The 16,402-nt window shown below is 42.4% G+C and overlaps 2 protein-coding genes across 3 annotated transcripts; both read left to right on the top strand.

Annotated features, from left to right (window-relative positions):
• Positions 1-453: 453 nt before the first annotated feature.
• Positions 454-10,772, top strand: LOC130213214 (uncharacterized). Its single transcript, XM_056444690.1, has 10 exons — positions 454-530; positions 1,119-1,643; positions 2,383-2,895; positions 3,706-7,241; positions 7,330-7,594; positions 7,921-8,118; positions 8,202-8,291; positions 8,393-8,579; positions 8,729-8,936; positions 9,029-10,772. Exons 1-10 carry the CDS (start codon positions 509-511, stop codon positions 10,316-10,318), a joined length of 6,834 nt encoding a protein of 2,277 aa, XP_056300665.1. The 5' UTR covers positions 454-508; the 3' UTR covers positions 10,319-10,772.
• A 1,309-nt stretch (positions 10,773-12,081) lies between these two features.
• On the top strand, positions 12,082-15,884 carry znf576.2 (zinc finger protein 576, tandem duplicate 2). Of its 2 annotated transcripts, XM_056444119.1 has the most exons (5): positions 12,082-12,152; positions 12,829-13,013; positions 13,116-13,231; positions 13,898-14,041; positions 14,181-15,884. In XM_056444119.1, exons 2-5 carry the CDS (start codon positions 12,869-12,871, stop codon positions 15,036-15,038), a joined length of 1,263 nt encoding a protein of 420 aa, XP_056300094.1. In that variant the 5' UTR covers positions 12,082-12,152; positions 12,829-12,868; the 3' UTR covers positions 15,039-15,884. The 2 variants fall into 2 exon arrangements, with proteins under 2 accessions (XP_056300094.1, XP_056300096.1); XM_056444121.1 differs by lacking the exon at positions 12,082-12,152 and having other exon boundaries at positions 12,165-13,013.
• The last annotated feature ends 518 nt before the right edge of the window (positions 15,885-16,402 follow it).

Below are 16,402 nucleotides of genomic sequence, written 5' to 3'. Positions count from 1 at the left end.
TCAAAAAAAGGAAGTTGGTTCATGAATGACTTTAACCATATTATATGTAATGACAATGTCACGTTTTTATTACTATAATTCGGGCCCGATCACTACTTATTTAGAGGACCTTTTTTCTTAAAATGTTTGTTATTGTTATTTTGATTTGCGGTCAGAACAATCAAAAGACCGTAGTTCTAAAAGCTTTGAGGTTTCATCAAACAACGTGGATGTGGTGTGGCGAAATAGTTGAGCTATTGCATTGAATTAGCTTCAATACATACACCGTAGTAACTCGTGCTGTATTCATCTTTAAATGTTGTCCAAATATAGTTCAAGTCCGCTAATTGGCATCAACAAACTCCTGCATTGTAGTTTTCTAGAAGAGTGAACGGTGCCACATGAGAGGGGACTGACTGTGGGGAAACCACAATTCCCATCAGACCTCTGTGGCCCTCGTCACACGTGACGTCACGCGTATGCCTGCAGACCGTCGGTGTTGTCTTTGTGACGGACGACGCGGAGATGTATGTGCGGACAAGACAGCCTCGGTAACCTTAAAACTACTTCATCCTGCATTCACACAAATCCAAAGTTGTAGAAACGGGGACGTGGGAAGATAATTAATGTGTTGTCTTTGGCGTGTAACTGGGTGGACATGCTAACTGGGTGGACATGCTAACTGGGTGGACATGCTAACAATCACGAACCGCAAACCAATGAATTTAAGCTAACTCGGCTACTATAACTGTATCAGTGATTATTATGGAGGGTTTGTCCAAATGTATTATCATCATGTTAAAGTACTCCATTCATGCACTATTTATACCGATTAAAGTGTTGAGTTTGGGTGTTCAGCCTCCCAAGGCTGCCCCTCACCCCTCGGTCTTCTTTTGTAATACAAATGTTTGAAACCCATTCATTCGCCAGCTCCCCAGCTGTCGCCACCAAGTAGATTACAAAGATTCTGTTAACTGCGTTAAAAAACTAATCTAATCGTGAAAAAGACCCCTCTTAATATAAAGCAGTGCAATTCATGTGGTTAATACTTTGCTTGGTACCTTGTGCACATGCATGTGTGTGTTTACCTGATCAATCAACATCCATTCTGTGTTTCTGTGTGTGACCCAATTTCATAGAAACGCATGAAACGAGTGCATTTGAGGAGTCAAAGAGGCAGGGAGCCATGCAGAGTCCAACCCGGTCCACCAGCGGACCAAACCCTGTGACCACCGCCTCCACAAAGCAACCACTGGACACCCAGACTGGAACTCAGCCAGCACCGAGTGAACCCGATGCAAAGGAAGAGAAGAACAAATCAGCTGCTCCTGCTGGGACTGGACCAGTTGTCAAGCCACAGGGAAATGGGAAAGGGGTGCAAACAGCTGAAGCACCAAGTATGGCAGTCACTCGTAAAGAGGTGAATGAGCTGCAGACAAAGCCCTCGGTTAACACTGCAGGGATGGAGCCGGACTCTGCTTCAAAGCGAAGTGTCCCCACAGGACAGACGCCGGACGGAAATGCAAATCCTAGGATGCATGGGCCAAAGGCAAAGAAACCGAATAAAGTTGCACGTGAGGGTCGGAAATACGTTCCTTCCAAGAAGGCCATGATAGATCCACTAAAGATGGACATGTCCAAACCACTGGTTACGTCTCTCACATGTGAGTATTTTGTATTTGTTTTTGCTCTTTGTTCTACCTCAAGCAATAATTGTATTTCGTTTGATAATTAAATTAGTGCTACACACTCCCCACGATGGAAATGAAAATTCAACAGCACTTTAATTCACATTTTTTAGTTCAGCGGTTTCTTTGTTTTCGTAAATCTCAGTTTACATTGTGATATGGCATGTCACGCTGTTAATGGATACTGTAATCTTCGACAGTAGTCTAATGTCTAATCACTGTGATTTTTATGGTGGCGTGTTTATTATTGTTGTTTTAGGTTATATACACTGTGCTGTCGAAGAATATCTTCAGTCATAGATTAACTTTCTCAATCCAAATTAGTTTATTGCATACGTATTGGTAGGAAGTTACACTACTGACAAGTGCACTGCTGAATACATATTGTGGCCTGAAAGTAAACAAATTGAAAGAATTCACATCGCAACTTTTGTTTGCATTTGGCGTGTATGAAATCAATTGGCTGATCATCATATTTATGAAACTTACATTTATATTGGAATCTGCCGAAACATGCTAGTATTATTCGCACTGTACTGCTTGCTCCAATCTACAGACAAACTCTTTTACACCACTTGTGATATTATATGTCGGAGCCTCCAGAGCCACATTCTTTTCTTTTTGCAGGAATGAATACTTTTTATGAATACTTGTAAATTAATGAACTGTATTTTGCATATAAACTTTCTACCCCATCTGCACTGATTCCCTCCAGCATCTCAGCTCTCCCTGCAGTGCATCCAGTGCCACATCATCTTCAGTGATGACAAGAGCAAAGTGCGTCACCTGAAGTTGAGCCACCCAGCAGAATATGAACAGTGCGTACTGGCGAACGCCCTTTTCGCTTGTTATGTTTGTGACAGCCAGTTCCCAAACTCCACAGAGCTCATGATCCACCAGAAAGCCCACACGGACAAGGAACCCTTCAAGTGTCCAATCTGTAACAATGCCTTCAAAAACTCAACAGAGCTCACCCGTCATAAAAAACATCATCTGGAACAGGGCAGTTATGACTGCATTGAATGTGGCAAAAGTTGCAAATCGATTACTTTGCTGAAGTATCACCGCCGCAGCCACAGTGGAGAGATGCCGTATGTTTGCAAGGAGTGTGGAAAGAGGTTCTCCATGTCCAAACCTCTACGGAAACATATGCTCTCACACTTGCCAGAGGGAGCTGAAGGAGATGCGGTCCGCCCTAAAGCAAAGCCAAGGCTGAAGAAAGTTGATGGTAAGAAAAATGTCCTTGTCATAGATTATTTATCACTTTACACTCTAAGATGTTAACATTCTTTTTAGCTATGCTAGCGACATGGCTCGAGAGACGACAATGTTGGTTTATTGGTCAAGACTGAATTATCTAAGCAAATATGGATTTCCATGAAAGTTTGTACGGACATTCATGGCTCGCCAAGGATAAATCTTAATGACGTTGTGGATTATCTGACGTTTCCTCAAGCACCACCATGAGGTTGACATTTGAGGTTTTGATGGGAAAATTAAGAAATGGATTGCCACAACATTTCAGACATTTATTTTTCCTGAGGATGAATTGTAATAATTCGCAAAACTCGGGTCAAAATTGAAATTTGCCCAATACGTGACCTGCTGACATTTAGTTGTAAGCACTGTGGTGACTGAGCGGCCTCACAGGGCTGTGAGTATTGCTGTAGACTCTGTCTTAGTCCAGTTTTCTGATCCAAATTAATAGAATGATTATGAATGAACAATATTATTAATATATGTATAATTAGAGGCCCTTGCAGCCTTTCTAAACGGTGGAGAGAGCTTAGATTTGTACAATGTGTAGTATATGAATCCACATGTTCATTGATGTTTGTATATTGATATACACAGAAAAGTAAACTTAGGTCATTATAAGTTAATGTTTTCTATATTCTCGGGATGGTGAAAGCTCTCTAAATGCATCTTTAACAATGATACAATTCTAGAAAACAAACAAACTGTCAAGTAGCTAGACATGTGTTGTGATTTTCATGGTATACCCCAATGCATCACTGCTGTCTTTTATTATCTTTAGGTGCTTCTACAATAAAGTATCCTTGTTTGTTATGCAAGGGTACTTTCAAGTCTACCAGGACACGACAACAGCACATGAAAACTCAGCACAAAGAGTTGCCTGCTGCTGCCAGTAAGGCCCTCTACGCTGGGCAGCAAATGAACCAAAATATACCCATCATATCTCCAATATCTATCTACCAACCTTCAATGCTACAAGTGGGGCCCAATGGACCTCTTCAAAAAGTTGATGCCAATATTGACACAGAGCCGATACGGAGACTTATAGAATCCTTGGGAAATGTGCAGAAAGTAAATCAAGTTGTCATTTTGGGACAGGTGCCACCTAATGCCCCACCACTGGAAGTACAACAGATGCCACAAATGCATGCGAATCCCCACCCACCACAAATAGATTGTATTTCAATCAACCCATTTAATTCAATGGAGCAAACATTTATACTGGAACCTATTACGCCAGATGGGCAGATGGAAAACCCATCTTTCTCAGAACTTGGTTCCTACATGGCAGTCGGTGAGAATATAGAGCTAACACTCGTTCAGACTGAAGATACAGAGAGACCTGGGGGAGAGGTGATTCAGCAGCCCGATATTGGTGCAATTCAGTCTGATCCTGTGGATCAGATTATTTATCAGAATGAGGTAGAGCAAGACCTTGAGCAAACAATCATATTAGAACTTGTACCAACTGTGGAGCTGGAACAATCCCAGACCGTGCCATATGGTGAAATCCTGTCATCCTGTCTGGTGCCAACCACGGACCTGGAGAATACTGCAGATCAGACTGTATCGGCTGAGCAGGAGAGCAACATGCCAGCTCCACTGCTTATGACTACATTTGAGCTGGAGCTGACACCTTTACAAACGGAGCAACATGGCCTTCCTTCTTGCCCTTTAGTTCCACCAGACGTGCTCTCAAAAACTACAAGTGAATCTGAAACTAATCTCAAAGAAGAGGTTGCTTCGCAGATGAAAACGGTGAATCTAGATCAGGGTCAGCCTGCGGTGGATGGAGATGCACCACAAGAACGAGAAGAAAAAGCTGAACAAGAACCATCTGAGAAACTGCTGGTAGATAACAATGAGAGTCTGGACCATGTGGAGAACAAGTCTGAAGTAGAGCATCCACCTGCTAAAGAAGATGTTTCATCACACTTACATACCAAGCAGGTGCTAAAGAGGTCAGAGTTGCCAGTAAATGTAATGTCAGCTCAAGAACTGGTTAAAGTGCGGAAAAGAAAGCCAACAAAGGCGTTTATCTTTCAAGGAGATTATATGCAAGAACTGGTTGGATCCATAAACAAGGATGATTTACAAACTGATGCCATACCTGCAAAACGGCAGAGAACAAAAAAGTCTCGCCTTGTTAAATTTGGTCCACAATGTAAAGAAAAGAAAAACAAGAAACAGAAGAAGCCATCACAGCAGCAGCAGCCAATGCAGGAAGGAGTAAGAGGTAAAACATCAACACAAAATCCCTCGGTGAAAAAAGTATCACAGAAGAAGGAAAGAAAGAGGGAAAGGGACAAGAAAGTGGTAAATGTGCCATATACTTCTGAAATACAACTCCCAACAACTCAGGACCCTCAAGTGCAACAAATCAAAGGGGATAAAAGAAAAATTAAAAAGAAAAAGCAAAAAGAAGCGGCCAGGGAGGAGGTTGCGCTCATTAGTGAGCACACCACTGAAGCCGTGCCTGTATTGGAAAAACCAACACAAATTCTGCAAAAAGATCAGCCCAAGAAAGGAAAGTATGGGAAGCGAAAGAAAAACATGGCAAAACAGGACAAAGTAAAAACAAAAACTAGCACCGCTTCAGCAGACATCCCTGCACCACAGATAACCCAAGAAACTCTGCTTCTACTTAAAGGTCATAAACAGCCTCAACTGAAAGTTTACAAGTTGGACCCTTCAAAGGCATCAGGCCAGACACAGGAGGCTTCACATCATGACGCCCAAACCGTGACCCAAGAGAGTAAAGGCAACGCACACAAACAATCACCAAGTGAGTCGCCAAACAATCTTACAGCAGAAGGTAAGAAAAAAGGAGGAAGACCCAAAAAGAACCACAAAGTTCTTTCGTTGTTGTCCTCATTACAGGTTTCCCGTCAAACACCTGAGACGCTGCCCACCAAACCAAAGATCGCCAGGAAGCGTAAAGCCTCCTCAAATGTAGAGACGGAAGGAGTAATAACTTCTCATTCCAAGCGGGCCTTGGAGTGTAAGGAGTGTGGGCAAAGATTTAGCGACGTCTCGTCACTTCAGAAGCACAAGGCGGTTCACATCGTGGAGAGTCCCAGTCTCACTTACACCAACGGCAATGTCTTTGAAGGCGTCGCCGGGTTGGATGTTTACCAGCATCCAAAACGGCACGATACGGCTGTTGGAGTGATGAATGCCGCTTCAGACTGGGACACTGAGCCTGAGCTTGCGGAGATGGCATTAGAGGGGAGAGAGCGAAGTCACTCCTTTCCTGCTTTGATTCCATCCCCATCTTTACCTGTTCCTTCTTCAGATGTTGACGTGATTGCGTATGAAAATAAGGCTGCAGGTAAAAAGGAATCAGATTATCAATCTCATACCTCCGCTGAAGTTCACTCAGCATCTGATCAAAGGAAAAACAGTGAGACTCCTCTGAATTTCACATCCAAACCCCCTTTAAGTACCTCTTCTCAGACAAAGGGTTCGGAAACAGGAGAGCCTTTGGCGTCGGATGCGGACAAGCAAGAAGAAGTTGCTCCAAGGATTCCCAGCTCACAATCACAGTTTGAGTTTCCCACGGATGAAGACATTAAGGAGGATTTACTTCTCGAGGTCGATTTAGTCACTGTTGGGGAGCAGACCGAGAGAGATGAACCAACCGCTCATGAAGATATTGCTCCTCAAAATAAATCAAGTGGAACTTGCCGACCTCAGGGTGAAAGTGCTGACGAACTTCCTGGGCACGTTAGTAATGAAACAACTACTGGAAACAGATTAACTTTGCATACTGTGTCATGCTCCACTCATCATGTGGAGATTAAAGAAGAGGAGGAAGAACTGTTGGTCCAGAAGAAAAATGCAGGGAAAGGCGCTGTTTCGATGAATGCCTCAAGTCGTAGGAGACGAGGAACGGGGTGTCTAAAACGAGAAGTGATATCTAAGAGAGTTTCAGTTGGAGATGCCATCAGAGGATCGGAATCCGTGACGGATCAGGATGAATGTCAGATAGTTTACGAAGAATGTCCCATCAGCTCAGATTCAGAAATGAGTGATGAAGGCGAGGCTAACACAAAGATTTCGCAGCCAGAGACCAGGGCTGAGGGCAACCATGCTACTGCTCCAACTGCATCTTTGCCTGCACAGAAAGTTGTGCTGGAGTCCGTTCCCACGAGTGTTGAGGAGGTAATGCGTCTCAGAGGACTGCAGGGAGAAGAGGAACATAACGAGTCTGACCTGTCTCCAGGCATCATATTTGAGAAGTTCCTTCCCTCTAGACAGACAGCCACTGCTGACGAGGAGCCGTGCCCGATGACGAAGAGGAACAATCCGAGACAGGTGAGAGGCCGCTTGTATCCACAGCGACCATTCATCATCAACGAATAATGGGTGAAACATTGCAAACTTCTATTTGTTGTGGTTCCAGGGTTTGGACGGCATTGCTGACCGTGAGGTCCATGGGAGCCAGATGATCAAAGTCGAAGAGAGCGTCTCAGATCCGTCACTGGTTGCACCCACCTGTCAAAACGGAGAGAGTGCACGTGTGCAGCCACAGCACCATCCTGAAAGAAGGACGGTTTTGGTGAAGGAGGAGAGCCGTCTCGTGCTGCATGAGGCCCAGGCCGCGCCAGGCAAGAGACGCATCCGATGGAATGTGGAGTCGGTCAACATTGAAAACTCCTCCAGTCCATGTAAGCATTGGGCCAGGCTGTTGGTACATGTTCATGTAATCCTTCAATATTAGAAGATACGCGGACACACAAGAAGATTCATACCTCTCACAAGTCAGTGTATCTACAGCCAGAAAGCAATTAGCTGAGTTTAGTATTAAGACCAGAAGATTAGTAAAGTGTATTAAACTTCTCAAAAACATGAATCTAGAGAAGACTTGTATTGAACCAGATTGAGCTTTTAGCTATTTTTCAGTTTATCTAAACGTCTCATAGCTCTGGCTTTGGAAGGCTGTAAGATTTTGAGGGCTTTGTGTTTTTAGAGATGGATGTTTTTTTGCTTTCAGTAACGGAGAGTGGAGTGACGACGAGGGACGAGGGCTGCATCACTCCAGTGTTCAACGCCAACCAGTGTATCTTCTACCCAGTGAAGACAGAGGAGAGGGAGGTTCTACTTGGAGCTGTTCAGACCAGCAGTGGTAATTTAACAACAGGAGCATCCAGTGATGCCCCGCAGAGGGAACATCAAGAAACAGATAATTTAAGTGAGTTTTTGCCTTCTCCAGGGATATTCTTCTTTTACCCAAGATTGTAGGAAGATTGTTTACGTTGAATCTGTCAACAACAGATAAAGGGAGCCATTCTGTACCAGACTACCAGGAAAGAGAGAAAGGACTACTATCAGAACCAGAGTCCTGTGACTTAGCAGATGAGCAAGGTTGGTTTTCTGTTGCGTCCACTTGTAGGCTGTTCAATGTACTTCAGCTACTTAATTTCATATCATAAATAACTCTTTGTAATTATAATCTGATATTTCAGCTGTGGCAGACACTGAGGAGCAGAATCCACCCGACCTCCGGGACTTTCTCCTCCAAAGTTCTGATGAAGAGGACATGGGTGGTTTCGAATTGTCTGATCCTCAGCTTGACTCAGAAGCAGAAGTAATGGCCTATTTCTCCAAGAACCAAACCAACTGCGCAAAACAGCCAGAGGAGCCGTCACAAAAGTACAGTACAGAGCCCTACTAAAATAAATGATATTGTCTACTATTTTATTAAAATGCAATAGTTTTTGTCATACTGTGCAGAAATAATCTTTAGCTTTATCTTAAAACGTTCTTGTGTATGACACGTTTTCTCACTTTTTCTTTCTAAGTTCGCCCACTTCAACGAGCCAGTTCCAATCACTTGGAGAGGAAATCCGGACCAGAGAGCCTATCGACTACTTCTCCAGTTATTTTGGTTGGGATACCTGGGTAGAAATTGCCAATTGCACAAATATACTGTCCAACATGACCGAGCGTGTCACAGCCAAAGAGGTCGCACAGTTTGTTGGCATCCACATAGCAATGGGAACTTTAAAGGTTTGTGCTCTGTTTGAACAAAATCTTTTCTTTGCTCTCTTAATTAGACGTGAAACAACTAACATTTAATTTGCTCTCTTGCTGTCTTTCAGTTTCCGAGTCCAAGGCTCTACTGGGAGGACTTGACTAAGGTGCCCTTGATCGCCGAGGCCGTGCCACTTCCCCGTTTCCTCGAGTTGTCTCGCATGTTGAAACTCGCCTCTCCTGCAAATGATCCAGTCAACAGTAATGTTCAGGAGGGAAGACATGATTGTGACTTTCAAAATGCACTGCAAGGTAAAACTCTCTCAAGCAGCCCAAGTAAAATGTGCCAGCGTAGTGATGAGGAGAGACAAAGGGACGCGTCAAATGACCAGAACAGTTCGAAAACACAGACTGATCCACTGTGGAAGGCTCGGCCGTTATTGTGCCGTTTCAAAGCAGGATGCCAGTCGCTGAGAAGAGAGGGTGATTATGCAGTTGACCAATATCCACTTCCTTTGCCTGGGAAGATGCACAGTAAGAAACTGTCTCTTTCCTGTACAACAATAATTGGATTTGGTGGTTTGGTCTTACATGTGGATCTGAAGTTGGGTCTTTCCGGCAAAGAAGATGCTGTCGAAAACATGGTCCCCAAAGGTAGTATGGTGTTTCTATGCAAACAGGAACTCTCCACCCCTGTTATGCTGGAGCGTCTGTTAGTTGCAGGGGTTCATGGGGCAGGAAGGGTTGGCGGAGCCAGAGGACAGATTGGAGATGAGTTTGTCAGCTCCGACGGGAAGCTGATGTTGCGCAGATCGCACTGGGGCTTCATACTTTCTACCGTAGGAAATGGCCAGAGGAACATGGCTTCACTCATTGAAAACTTTGAGAAGGCCCAGATGTCGGCTCATCTTAACAGAGATTTGCAGAATCTTTACTCCATCCCTCTCACTGCCTCAGCCCCAACCTGCTGGCCTCAAGCGGTGCTCTGGTACCTCACTGATCTAGCTTTGGTCAACTCCTGGCTCCTATACAGAGAGAACCACAGGGCAGTATCCGCACCTTTAACTTTGATGTCCTTTAGATTGGAGGTGTCTAAGGCCTTGATCCTCTGTAGCGGCTCTGACGCCCAGGACTCAGTTCCCCCTCAACCCCCCAAAAAGTGGGATCCCGCAACAAAGGAAACCCCCAATCCCAGCCTGGTGGAGGAGAGTCCTTTACCAGATGCAGCCACACGGTACGATGGTTCAGGCCACTGGCCAGAGCAGCTTGGAGAGGGAGAAGGGGGTAGGTGTCGCTTTGGGGGCTGTCAAAGAACATCTCGCGTGCTATGCCTTAAGTGCTGTGTCTTTCTTTGCATCTCACGCAACCACAACTGCTTTTTAAATTTCCATAATCAAGAGAGTTTGGACAAGGTTTAGTGTCCACTATAGAATTTACCCTTTATTTTTTTTAAATGTTTCTCTGAGTTGGAATGTAATTGTCCTTTTAATGTGTATGGAAACCCCACATACGGTCTTATGTCTGTCTCCTTGTAACTTTTACATGATGCCTTTTCACTGGCAGTGACATACTTGTAAAGGATCATTTGTACAGCAGTTTAAAAGCAAATGCTTTGTGATGTGGTTTATTATGTCATTGAGAAAATGTAAATTGATCTTGCCTTCAGAATGAAATGTAAAAAAACCCATAAACACGGCCATACAACTCATATGTTGTGCTGCAGAAGATGATTTTAACATTTCAATTACCATGATTTTTTTATAGTATTTATTTTAACCTGACTGAATTTAAATTCCATCATTAGATTGCTTTTAAAACTTTGAATCTAATTTATTTGAATTTCTGACAACAATAAAAAAGATGGAAAAAATACTTGCATTGTTGTTTAAAAAAAAAAAAGACTCCAGAAATGTTTGCATAAAACACTTTTTCACAAGAGACATTTTTAATTGTTTCTGATCTCATTTAGTATGTCTTTGTTCTCTTCAAAAGTCCAAGTAAACCATGATGGTGAAACCCTGTAACTGCCATTTGGCAGATTTCATGCATTTAAAAGGCAGTGACAGTATAGGACCCGACTCTCCAATATTTATTGATATATATATTTCTTTATTCCAGACTCATGGGTCCATAAAACAACAAACATAAATACAACAACAATATATAAAATAAAAATACAATACAATACAAGGACACCGGTTCAGCCATTGCAGCCAAAAAGTCACTCGGGATTAAAACACAAACACTTGTTCCATTGCTTCCAGAAACGAGACAAATACCTGGTATCACTCAGTGCTGCGTCAGCCAAGGCTTTTATAACTAAATTCTCTGAGACACTTAGTCGATATTTAAATTTATACATAACATTCCTCAAAACTTCTGAATCACATTTAGCTCCTGGTCTTCCAAAAAGAATGAAGGATACTCTGCATCAGTGGTGAACGTCACAAAGATAATATTAGAATAGAAGTAACTCTAAATTGAATATGTCTAAACACATACTCGTATATTGAGATTATATGTTATACTACAGGGACCTCATTTAAAAAAAATACTACAGCTATACTTTTAGAAAACAATCTAGTACAAACATGGTGTAAAGAGTTAGAAATGGAGACGAGAAGTTGACTCAATTTAGACTGTTGATTGATGGTAACCTACATCTTTTGTAAGCTTGTTTGTTGTACTTGTTGTATTATTAACGAGGCAATCTATGACAGTGAATGAAAACAATGAGTACTTTTTACGAAGTTGTTTTAGATCACGTGATCGAGATGAACCATAGAATCAGACTAAATAGAAAAGAAGACGCGTTAAATTTCCTCCATTTTCAGAAAGATATCACTAGCTGTTTTATTGTGTCGTTCTAAATGATTGTTTTAAGATAAATATATTATATTAAGTATATTAGCTTACGTGGCAGTATTTTTAATACAAATAGTGTATTATTAAACTATCAAACTGTGCGTCCTTCGCAATGAAGCGTTGCTTCAAGCTACAATCACTACGATACAAAGTGCAGCTCTGTATCAGCGACAAAATAACCTGGCTGGTGCTTTAAAAATATATATATGATTTTTTTGTCAAAGCATCACCAACGACAATAGAAGCACACTCCCGAAGAGCGCGCGGCAGCCATTTTAGTTGTACCAACGGCTATCTGTCACACACACCAGGAAGTGTCCGATCTATCCGTTGTACTTCTCTGGGGTCAACTCTTTCAGTCAAACTATCGGCAAAGAGCGGGTAGAGGTAAACGGCTTTTCCATTTATAATTTACTGTTTTGCAATACGTAGTTGTGTTTATTAATGTACGTCGCAGCGGCTCAAGCCAGGCACAAACACGCGCCAAAAGGAGTTAAAACTCGGAATTGTGGAAAGTCTTCGATCCTCTTTGAATGGCAGCCAGTGTTGTTAGCGCGAACTAGCGGCTAGCTAGCGTTAGCACGCTCGATTGGCTCGTACTTCACGATGAGGGTTAGCTACGGAACACGTACTGCAACGAAAGCAATTGCAATACTTGTGAACGGTTAACGTTCACCAGATAAACCCGTGTGGTTGTTTTTAATGCGTTAAATGGGGTGCGTGTAGGCTCTCGTGGCGCTAGTTAGCTTAGCTTAGCTAGCGGCCTTAAAGGCAGTAACGGCGTCAACGTGAGATGAGCTAACATTTGAACGTGTGTTGTGGGATACGGGACTTAATATTCACTGTTGTATACGTTGTGGTATCTATAAGATAGTTATTTTGCAGTAACTTCGCCCTCACTACGTTGGTGAGTAATGTGTTCGTGGTCATCTGTTGAACGCGAGCAGTCTGAGTTTAGCTAGGTTAGTTATCGCGGTGTTATTTTCCCGCTGTCAACCAAACCGCTGTTTGCGAGGAGTAACCCGACTTTCATATTCGTCTCCTGTTATTTTTTTTTTTACAGGACATTTGTTTACGCTGTGGTGACTACCAAGTATACCAGGATGGATTCTGAGATTTTGAACATAGAAGATATTGTGATGGGTCGGGGATTGCCAGATCCACCTCCTGTAGTCCCCCCAGTAAAACCAGCAGAAAAGCTCAAACCCATCCTTTTCCAAGGACCTCCTGCAGGATCCGTTCAATCCTGTAAGTGTATTATGGTCACAACTTTAACTCAGTTTGGTGAAAGCCACTGAAAAATACACTGCCTGCGTGGTCTCTCTTATCTAATCTCATTTATCTTTCCAGACCAGCATGAAAACCTGCAGTGTTTCCAGTGCTTCATCACCTTCTGCAGTGCCAAAGCCAAGGAAAGGCATATGAAGAAGAGCCACCGGGAAGAATACAAGCAACAGCTTCAGCAGGTAGGCTTCACATTATCAGTGCTTTGAATGAATAGAGGGTCACAGGAAATATTCTTTTGAGTCTTTATGAAGATGAAAATCACACTACACCAGAATAATATGTTTTTTAAACTAATGTATTTAACAATAAAGTCAGACTTCCAATAAACAGGAATTAGGCTTGAACAAGGAAGTATTAAGCAAAGTAATTATTTAAATTTAATATATTAAAAGGTATTTAACTAATTCTAAAATCTACAATTCTTGTGATTAGTATATTTTACAGGCAAATGCCACTGCATCTCTTGTATGCCAAAAGAAATATAAGAGATGCAGTGGCATAAATAACACATTTAAATGTGTGTTCTTCTTTAGAGCCACTTACTACTAAATCATACATTCTGTGCTCAAATTAATGTAATTATATTTACAACATTTCCTAATTCTCTGTTCACATGCTGTACGTTAATGTTTCTGGTTGCTATAACAAGCGGTAGCTTGTGTTGGCATATATTAGGTTGCAAAAATGGGAAAGTGCATTCTGTATATAAAATAATAACATAGCTACAAGTCAGATGCATATACATAAATACATGCCACGTCAGCCCTTCATGCTGACGCTGAGTAGAATGATCTTATTTTTGCCTGTTCCCTCTCCCCCTCTAATTTCCTTGTTTTGTTTCACAGGGAAACACATTGTTCACGTGCTATGTGTGTGACCGATCATTTCAGTCATCTGAGGAACTGACACAGCACCAGCCAACACACAGCAAGGACGACAAGCCCTTCAAATGTGTGCACTGCAAGGAGAGCTTCAAAACATTCTCTGAAGTGAGTATGAGGATTCTCCTTGAAAATAAGTGTCTTTGGCAGTTATGAAGCTAAATGCCACCATTAATGCCCAACAAATATGAAGCCCATATTTACCCAGTGCTTCTGTTTTCATTTGTGTTACCGCTCACCTTCGTAGCTAACAGCCCACAGAAGACAGATGTGTCCAGAGAAGCAGTTGGTTTGTAAAGATTGCAATGAGACCTTCCGGAGCGCTGGACTGTTGCGTACTCATCGTCTGACCCAGCATCTTCGCCCCGAGGTAGAGACGGCAGAACAGCCGGAGGATCCTACGAAAACCCACCTCTGTAAGAAGTGTGGTCAGGGCTTTGAAACAGAGCCAGAGCTGATAGAACACCAGGAGAAGTACCCCGAAGGTCAGCAATGCAACGGCAGTGCTTCATCCGTCAAGAAACGGGGACGGCCTTCCAAAGCTGAAGACCCGCCAGCCGCTGAGAAAAAGGGAAAGCGGAAAATGAAAGATGAGGCGGAAGCCCCTGAGGAGGCGGTGAAGGCCAGCGCCACATCAGAGTCAGCAGCGCCTCCTGCAGAGGGAAAAGCAAGTGGGGCAAAGCGTGGCCGTCCGACCAAAGCGGCGGCGGCGGCGGCAGCAGCAGCAAAATCGGAAGTGGAAGATATGAAGATTCCTGAGGATGACGATCAAGCTCCAGCAAAGGAGAAGAAACCGAAAGCGGTTTCTGCTCCTCCGGCCCGTCAGCACCCCTGTCCTTATTGTGACCTCACATTTTCCAGCCTGATTCAGCTCCGTGCTCACAAGAAGGAGAAGCACGGCCCGCGGAAAGCCAATCTCTGCTCGGAATGTGACGAGAGCTTTTCCCGTCCCGGGCAGCTGGACACCCACATGTTACGAGCTCATGCCGTGGGCCGCCTCGCCTGCCCGGTCTGTGGGAAGAGCTTTGGCCGTGAGCGCACCTTGGAAGCTCACCAGAAAACCCACCCGGAGGAAACCCCTGAAAATCCAATTGCAAAGAGATAATTGAGCCATGGGGACCTTGCATAAAGTGTATGGTTTTTATTCAGATATTGTCTTTTTTCCCCATCTCCTGATGGTAGGTCAGAGTTTGGAATGTTTTTGAGAAATATGTTTTAGCAAGTTTTGGATTAGAATTTAAATTTTGATTATGACAGGTTGAGATGTTCACACAGACACCGACTAAATTGACTAACAGAATGTTATTTTATCATCTATTGCAGCCGTTGCCCCAAAACCTAGTTTATTTGTAGAAAAAAAGAAGAAGTTTGGATTGAACTTTTTTAATGAATTTTTTTTTTAGCTTGAAATGTGTGTAGTTTGACTTTATTACTTGGAGTTTCGAGTTCAACTCACTGGTTTAAAAAAATGTTAAAGTTTTTATTCCAACACAAATTGGATAAGCACCTATTCTGCAGAATAAAGATACCTAGTAGAGATACTATGTTTAAAATGTTCAGACAGTCTGTGAAATAATGTGTATGTACAGCTTCTGGTTCATATTGTGCTTTTTTATTTTTTACTCCTGATATTTTAATTAAGAATTTAAAAAATCACGATTTTGTTCTGTTAAGAAAATGCATTGGCTTAGAACTCCACATTCACTGAGGCCAGAAATTATGGTCAAAATAAATGTTCCTTTTTTAATTTTTCACTCATTAGAATAATATTTTATGTCTTAGACATTTCTTAACTGGAACTCGTGACTCAAATGACTTGGAGTCCCAAAATAAACTGTAATATCATGTGTTTTTCACTGATTGGCTTGTTTCTCTCCCCACTGCAATGTGTCTGGACACTGCAAACGTGTAATAAAACATGCCGTCCCACGAGAGGCTGCTGAAGAAATGACCTTTTTGTCTTCGTCTCACTTCTATTGCAGGAACACACGATTCAGATGTTTGCTCAGCGAGAAACGGACACACTTGATATTTACATTTTCCACAGGACAGTTGAACTAATCAAACCATTTTAATATCCAACATTTTCTCCAAGCTAATCTTGCTGTCTCCATTTTTATAGTATGGGAAATGCTGATGTTTTGTGGCTGCTGTAGAATCTACCAAATGGCCCAAAGTAAAGATCCGTAAATTATGTTTTGATAAGTAATTTTCTAAACCACATTTCGTTTTATAGCTAGCATTACAGACCCATATTTTAACCAACCGACAATATGCCACGTTTAGAAAATGTTAATTTACTTGTTACAGATGGTATAAACTGCAAAACTAACTGGCTCCACATTGAGAAAATTGCAGTAATAACAATAGTAAGCTTGAGTAATAATTAAATCTAATGGGATCATACAGGAAATACTTTTACTTTATGCTTAAAAATGGTCAACTATAATGTCATTAACAGTATTAAAG

Source organism: Pseudoliparis swirei, chromosome 22, assembly GCF_029220125.1.
Source record: "Pseudoliparis swirei isolate HS2019 ecotype Mariana Trench chromosome 22, NWPU_hadal_v1, whole genome shotgun sequence".
NCBI classification, from domain to species: domain Eukaryota; kingdom Metazoa; phylum Chordata; class Actinopteri; order Perciformes; family Liparidae; genus Pseudoliparis; species Pseudoliparis swirei.
This window is presented reverse-complemented; position numbering and strand designations above follow the sequence as displayed.

Coding starts and splice junctions, on each gene's coding strand:
- znf576.2 (XM_056444119.1), top strand. CDS start 12,869: ATGGATTCTGAGATTTTGAACATAGAAGATATTGTGATGGGTCGGGGA. Junction 13,014..13,115: donor TGCAGGATCCGTTCAATCCT/GTAAGTGTATTA, acceptor TTATCTTTCCAG/ACCAGCATGAAAACCTGCAG. Junction 13,232..13,897: donor ACAAGCAACAGCTTCAGCAG/GTAGGCTTCACA, acceptor TTTGTTTCACAG/GGAAACACATTGTTCACGTG.
- LOC130213214 (XM_056444690.1), top strand. CDS start 509: ATGTGCGGACAAGACAGCCTCG. Junction 8,292..8,392: donor TGACTTAGCAGATGAGCAAG/GTTGGTTTTCTG, acceptor CTGATATTTCAG/CTGTGGCAGACACTGAGGAG. Junction 8,580..8,728: donor CCAGAGGAGCCGTCACAAAA/GTACAGTACAGA, acceptor TTTCTTTCTAAG/TTCGCCCACTTCAACGAGCC.